Source organism: Epinephelus lanceolatus, chromosome 19 (assembly GCF_041903045.1).
Source record: "Epinephelus lanceolatus isolate andai-2023 chromosome 19, ASM4190304v1, whole genome shotgun sequence".
Lineage (NCBI taxonomy): Eukaryota > Metazoa > Chordata > Actinopteri > Perciformes > Serranidae > Epinephelus > Epinephelus lanceolatus.
Window position 1 is genome coordinate 8,913,888 of NC_135752.1, and position 7,927 is coordinate 8,921,814.

Sequence of the window (7,927 nt, forward strand, 5' to 3'; positions counted from 1 at the left end):
GACAGCCTGGGGGAAGAAACTGTCTCAGGAGACTATGTACAAGCAGATGTCTTTGTTTTAAAAGAACTCCTCAGGTATATTCTATGATCATTAGATAATCTGATGAACTTTAGTCTGTGAAATAATGAACAGTTGGACAAATTAATTGTATGCTGCTGCCGTTTGAAATGCCCCAGTCGGGCAGAGTGCAGAGTGTCACTGTTATCCTATATGTTCCAATATATTATGTTTTATAATGTGTTTGTTTCATGGCTTTTAATTCTTTTTATCGCTGTGTGTTAAATGTGTTGTATGTCGTTGAAAAGTGCTGTGTCACAGAGTGTAAACAAATAACGTTTATAATCATTATTATTAATATTTATCTCATGTGTTCGTTGGCCAAAATTGCCCCTCAGTTACAATCAGGGAATCCCTTTTTTACATGTGATCAATCAGTTGATGGGTGGGTATAAAAAGCAGTGATCATAGTGCGTATAGACGCACAATGGCTTATTTGGCACTGCTAGAGGATGTGGTGGATGGGAGCGGATCTTCAGGGACCACCAAGATCTACTGGTCAACGATGATGAGTGGCTTATGAGCCAGTTCCAACTGCTGCGTGCAGTGCTGCTGGATCTCTGTGCTGCATTGGGCCCGGCGTTACCAAGAAGCACCCGCAGGATCCAAGCTGTGCCAGTGCTGGTCTACACAATGTGGCATAGCTGAAAAACGTGCCACTACCACTTGACATGGTTGCTGGCCCCGACCTCTATCCCCAGGCATTTGAGCCAAATGCTGCTGCTGCTGCTGCTGCACCAGCGTCTGGATGTGATGCATCATTATGAAACAAGACGTATTTTAAGAAATCATTTGAGTCAAGTCAATCAGATTGCTTGTCAAACAGTTATGGCAACTGTGTCCCTCATTTAGGGTGTTTATTTCAGACAGTCACTGAAACAGACAGATCCAAACATCCCTCGGTTTTCTGTCTAAATAAATCAGCGTAAATAGCCTTAACACCTTAATATTGGACGACTTCTTGAGTCACCAGACAACACTGTCTTTCTGTTATCTACCTCCCTCGCTCACCTGCGTCACATTTCAAGTTAATTGTGATTTATAAAGGGAAACAGGCGTGGGACATGCATGCGCACTATGTTATAAATCAGGATATTTTTGTGCCTAAGCACTTTCTGTGCTTTGTTCGTACGTCACCTGAAGTCACCTGTCCTGCGCACAGTTTTATAAATGAGGCCCCAGGTTTGTTTGCTTTGAAGATGAAGAGACCTCTGTGGATAATTTGTCTCTGATGAATTCTGACGGAATTCAGCTGGTTGCAACCTGCAATCGTCACCACTAGTTGCCAGTAAACCCCCCCTTAATCCTACACACTGGCACCCTAAATAGCATCATTTTGGTATATGTCTGAAAATGTTCTCCTTTGTTTGTTTGTTTCTCCAGCTCATTACAGTATACACCGTACCAGGAATGGACCCTGACTGGTTGATTGGAGAACGGGGCAATGAAAAGGGCAAAGTCCCTGTCACCTACCTTGAACTGCTGAGCTAATGGACCAAACAACAGGACACACACACACACACACACACACACACACGCACACACACGTATTTTCTACACTTACTGTATGTGTGGCTATAAACACTTATGCAAACCTGGTGTTATGCAAGTCTGTTGGAAAAGTTTTCATAAGTACAGATGAGTTATTGGAGGAAATTGCAACAAAAGCTTGTTATGTGGCCACTTGGGTCATTACAGACTTCCTCTTATTCCAGTGATGTGTACGTGTATGCGAGTGTAATGAGACCACAGTTAAAGCTACATTCCCTGTTTTTGTTAGTTTAGGTGTCTTCGTGTTAAATCTGTGTTTTTACCACAAAGCATTCGCAAGGCATTCAAGACTAAGATAGGTTTGCAACTAATGATTCTTTTCACTGTCAATTAATCTGCAAATTATTTTCTGAATTAATCAATTACTAAGATACAAAGTAAGTTACAAAGTGTGACAAATGTCGATCACTGTTTTCCAAAGCCCAAAGATGACATCCACAAATATTTTGTTTTGCCCACAACCCAAAGATATTTAGTTTACTGTCATAGGAGAGAGAAAAAACACAGAAAAAAACACATTTAAAAAGCTGGAATCAGATAATTTTGACTTTTTTTCCTCAAAAATATTACTTTAACTGATCAATCAATTATCAAATTAGTTGGCAATTAATTCAGTAGTTGCAACTAATCGTATCATTGTCGCAGTGCTCGACCTTGCATGATGCATTTAAGGATGATTCTGATTTACTACAACTTGGGTCTTTTTTTCTGTAGTTTAGGTTTAGTTTAGTTTAGGCCATCATTTGTATCAGGATCATGTTGTACCCACAAAAGTATCTGCTGGGAATTGGAACACGATGATATGGCTACAGCAGAGTTTGACGGGCCAGGAAACAGAAGCTGTCAGAAAAATAGACGATTATAAACTAGCCAAATTAGGCCAGATGATTTAAGCCTCTTTCTAGAGAGCTGAAGTAAAACTGAAACTCAATTAAAGTCATTAATTGTCATAAAGTTGCTGCCTTGACACACAAGTCCACTTTCAGCTCCACAACCCCCAAAGCTGTGTTAATGCTCTGACCTTGTTTTCTGTTTTTTTCTTTTTTTTTCTTTAGAAATGTTCTCACAAATTCCTGTGAGGTGTTACACCCTAAACACATGAAAATTCCATCAATGATTAAAACATGTGTGCAAAGGTTGTTCATGAAATATGATACCGGTTGGCCCCATGGGGGCGCTATAAGTAAGGCTAAAAAAAAAAAAAAAATTTTTAAGGGAAACACCCCTCACACTGTAAGTGTGACTGACCTGAAATCTGACACACAATTGTAGCTCAATGTGCTGTACGAAAAACACACAAGAACCATGATGGGACCATCGGTAACATTTTCTGCCATTTTTAATTATTTAAAAAAAAAAAAAATTGCATCTTGTCCTAAACCATAGATCCTATTCATACCAATCTTTCTGTGGCTCATCATTGGACCAAGCTTATCAAAAGTTATCAAAAGCTTGTTGATATCTCATTGTGTTTTGATGATATTGACCAATGAACCTTAGAGGGGTCATGGCTCAGTACATAACTCATCAATGTTTCAGCCAGTCATCACAAAACTTGCAAGCAATGTCTTAGGAGGTACCAGGAACATATCCTGAAGGTTTCATTTAAATTGACTACTAAGGGGCACAACAAATGCAAAAAATGGGTGTGGGATTACACAAATCAGAATAAATCATAAATTGATAGTCCAGTCAGCTTGCAGGGTATGTTAAAGCTTTCAACTAAAAGGAATGGATTTGAGGGTTTTACTTTGTACTGTCAACCTCATTGAGCTGAAACATACATGGTAAAATTTACAACAACAACCAATGTTTGCTGATATATTTGCTGATATGATGGCTCAATGTTCCGTCTTTTCCTGCTACCGTGGCCAGCTGAGCACCATTTCACACATTCTTTGAAGGCCGACCATTTCATTGGCCAACTAAAATGAAAAAAATTGCCCGCAAAAGACAACCTGGGGTGTACACATCGAATATATATTTTCGTCCAGTCATCCAACTCTAAAACGTACGGATTGTAAATCTTGGAAGTTTCTTGTTTGAATTTTCAGATTCAGAGTCCTAACCTCACCATTTTCCCACTATCACAACACTTGCTGTTAGTTTGTGAAATAACAACAGTATACAGTGTTTGTGAGTGATCATGCTGAGTCATGCTGAGTTTTTTTCAAGGAGAACTTGATAAATAGTCTGGTGCGATACTAACTGTTTGGTTTCAAGTTTAAATGAGGATTTCTAAAATGTTTGTGGAGAAACATGATAGAAATGTACATCCTGTATGAGGAACTACACTGCTACTCAATTTATTATCAAGTAAAACCACTAAGTGGTTTAAAAGAATGCTTACAAAGTGACATGTGCCTAAAGAAGTCATGCAGCAACACTAAAAATAGATCACAGAGGGGCAGTGCAGACGGAGGCCATATGACACCTTGTGAAACTTCCTTGCAGTAAATGTTGCAAGAAAGTTTAAAATAATTTGAAACAGAACAGTGTGTGGTAACTTTGTGGAGGAAATGAAAATCGTGAATCACTTACTCTTACCATCCAACACAAACATTAAATTATTACCATGGAGAAGTTCTCCAGATGTGTCGGTCTTGTTTACTCATTTTTATCTTTGTGATCATGTCATGTGCTTAGTTTGAAGCTCCGACACACTCATTTGACTTGCAGCCAGCCAGCTTCCTGACAGAGGAGATCCTCTCCACTCACAAAGTATGCAGGGTGAAATCAGGCAGAGTGGGTTATGAGGCCAAAAGGGCAAAGTAAAGTCAGCCCATCCACCGGTTTCTGAAAAGAATTTCCACTAAAGTAGACCCAGTCATCATGTAATTTGTGTAACTTCCTTGCAATAATTGTGGCAACAGTGAGTGCAAAACATTTGGAAATAGAGTGATCCAGTTTGTTGTGACCTGTGATGAGCTAATAGAGCTGATGATATTCAGGAAAAAAGGTCACATCCATCAGACAAAGTAATGACTCATCACTTTGTGAGAAAGTGGAGTGTTGTATGACTAATGTTTCATTATGTGTAATTAACTAGTGATGATGTAAAGTCTGGATGATTTATCTCACCAGTGACAGTGTAGTAAGTGTGAGTCATAACTGCAAGTAATGTTGTAGGGCGTCCAAAGGGAATCCTAAGTGTGATTTCACATCCTGACATGCTAATAGTAGAAGCTTGAGTATACAGTAGTTAAGTGTATCTGGCATGGATATCCCTGTTACCAGGGGATAATGCTGAATGTTTTTGTGACCCACCCAGACCTTTCTTCGAGAGGCATCTGTACCTCTTATCATTTTAAATAGAACTGTCAGAATGCTATTAAATTTGCTACATTGATGCTTCTCTCTAGGGCCACCCTCAGGACAAAATTTTTACTTTCAGCTTTACGACTGATTAGGCTGTAACAACGGAAAAATTGTCAATATGTTGTTTGCTCTATTTGTAATTATGTGTGATGAAAATTTCAGCAGTGCTTAAGACATTTGGTTTTGTTTATATAGCCCAGTTGCCAGAAGGAGATGTTGGCATAGTAGGTTTCTGCAAACCCTTAATACTTTAGATTTGTATGTTTCATACATATCATGTCAATGTTTCGGAAGTTACATTATTTATAAATATATTCAGGCTGTAAATTGATTAATATATTTAATCGCAATTAATCGCATGAGTGTCAAGTGTATCGCACATTTTTTTTCTGTTCAAAATGTACCATGAAAGGATATTTTTCAAGTTTTTCATACTCTTATCAACATGGGAGTGGACAAATATGCTTGCTTTATGCACATGTACATTTCTTATTATTGCAACAATCCAAAACAATGATAAATACTCTTCAGAATATTCTCCAGGATAACTTACTGGTACTGCATGCTCAAAAAATATGCTGAAAGCATATTATGGCAAACTCAAGCCCAACAAACAACAACAGATGGACATATTGACCTGAATGTAGCATTACTCAGTAATACTAACACAATATAGTGTCCAACTTTACACTTGTAAAGTTTAACCAAATATCCCATTTTTGACGCAGTTCGATGTAATCTGGTGGGAACTCAGGTCACACCGACAGTAAATGCAAATAAGTTTGGTATTGTTATAGAACCATCTGGCAGGGCTTTACAGTTGAACTTGCCATTCAAAAGACCCCTTGCTTTATCCATTTCTCCTCATGGAGGTTTGTTTCTGCTCGCCATCCACAATGTTACTGCTGCATTGCTTCTTGAGTTCCCAAACTACAGGGTGGGCCAAGGGTCATTATAACAGAATGTGTTGATCGCGCATCAAAAACATTTGTGGGATTAAAAGGAATTTGTGTTAACTTGTTATTAACACATTGACTTTGCCCTTTGACAGCCAGTGAACTGATCAGATTTTGGTGGTCATAGCCTAGGTCAAGGTTACTGTGATCTTGAATCTATATATCTCAAGAATACCTTGAGGGAATTTCTTTAAATTTGGCAAAAACGTCCACTTGGATTCAACAATGAACTGATTACATTTTGATGGTCATAGGTAAAATGTCAAGGCCGGTTTGACCTTGGTCTCAAGGCCACTTTCTGAAGGTCTTAGACTCGTCTGCATATTTACTCAATATTGTCTCATCTCAGATAAACTTTGGAGTTTATTTCAAAACCAGTCAAGACCACAGCTGCGGGCCCTGTGCCATAAAGGATTGTGAATAAAGATGGTGAAGTTGATAAAGCTTCTTAACCTTGCTAACTCTGCGAGGATGCCAACCCTCTCGCTCCCTCCTCTGTTAAATGGTATCTCCCAGGTGCACTACATCATCAAACCATGCCATTTTTAGTATTGCTGGATTCAGGAAGGTCTCGACTTTTAAAAAATAACCTTGTTTTTCTTTTATTTCTTATGTATTTCGCACAAGACCAGCCTTAACACACATAGTCCAAAATCGCAGTGACAAGTCGTGTCATGCTGTTTTTCAATGGGAAAAGTTACAGGATTACACGCAACCTTATGAGTGGCTGTTAGCATTGACTTAGCTCTTTTATAAAAGATAAGAGTCTCACTCCTACCGCTATTTTTGGCTGAGATACGACATCTAGAAAGTAGGATCATAACTTTGTTCATTGATAGTTTGCCTACAGTCCCATACTGTCATTTACCTCCACAGATGAAGCCACTGACAGTTATTTATCCAGATTTTTTTTAAATTTTTTTTTAGGCGGACCAAAATCTTCAATTTTTTTTACTTACTCTGTCTCGTTATCACCTAGAGTGTGTCTGACACTTTCACAAGAAACTTAAGGGAGTTTTCTTACTGACAAGACCTTATGCATGCATGTAGTCAGAGCAGTTCAAAAGCTACAATCATTTTAATTTGGGTATGTCATTTCAGGCGTTTTTGCTACAAAATAGGGGTGGAGTGCAAGAGGTTGCCTCTTACAGACTGTGAGATTTTAGCAATCATATAAGTTAAGTGCAGCTACACTGTGCAACATGGATCCAATAAACTTGGGTACAACATCAAGTTTGATGTATGCAGACTATACGATGACAGTGCCTACTGAATGGCAAGCTACGACGTACGATGCAATAGCTTCCCATGCTGAGTGCAAGGATGCTGCAGGAGTTATTACTTCTCCAGCTGTGAAGCACAACATAGAGGGTCATATTATCAAATAACCTAAAGGTTTGTGGACGCTATATACCGCGGTGTCTGTGTGTGTGTTCGCTAGCTGCAAGGTTGCTCACCTGGCAGCTGTAACTCTGCCGCTATTTTCCTCCATGCATTCTCCTTTACGTGATCATAGTAAGAGCTGGAGGACACATCATACAGACAAGGCTTCTGCTGCCACAACTCTGCAAGGTTTTCCTCTTTGCTGGAATCCCACACATTTATTTTAGCGCGTTTTTGCCCTCACGGCAAGCTGCAATCAGTCTGTTTGTTTGGGTTTATCACCAGTATGTCATTTCATGCTGCATTTCTTTTGGTTGGTCAGTAGATGTAGGTGGTAACAGCAGTCACACAGTGAGATGGTCATCCCAAATTTCTGACACTGTCAGAATTTTATCCCAGGCTTTCTTTGATTACAAGACCGTGACAGGGACCATCCTTGAACCATTTCTTGCCACGATCAAAGATATCGCCATGTTTCTTTTACGATGGTCATCTTTCATCTGGGACAGCCCAAAAATCACACAGTGTATACCGGGATTTAGTTTTTGTATTTGTTTGCTCATAGTAAACAGAGGAAAATTGCCGCACATAAAATTCATCTCTTTAATGTGTTTTGCTTATTTTATCATGCCATTTCTCTTGGTACACTAATATATACACAC

At 39.1% G+C, this 7,927-nt stretch overlaps 1 protein-coding gene across 6 annotated transcripts in view; it reads left to right on the forward strand.

The window, feature by feature from the left end:
• The window catches only part of LOC117269682 (endophilin-B2-like), a 38,578-nt gene extending 36,553 nt beyond the window's left edge, over positions 1 to 2,025 (forward strand). For all 6 annotated transcript variants that reach the window (XM_078162394.1, XM_078162395.1, XM_033646905.2 and 3 more), the window contains one exon: positions 1,441 to 2,025. In XM_078162394.1, coding sequence (XP_078018520.1) covers positions 1,441 to 1,548 — 108 coding nt within the window. In that variant the 3' untranslated portion in view covers positions 1,549 to 2,025. The remainder of the gene's footprint in view (positions 1 to 1,440) is intronic.
• Positions 2,026 to 7,927: the final 5,902 nt, after the last annotated feature.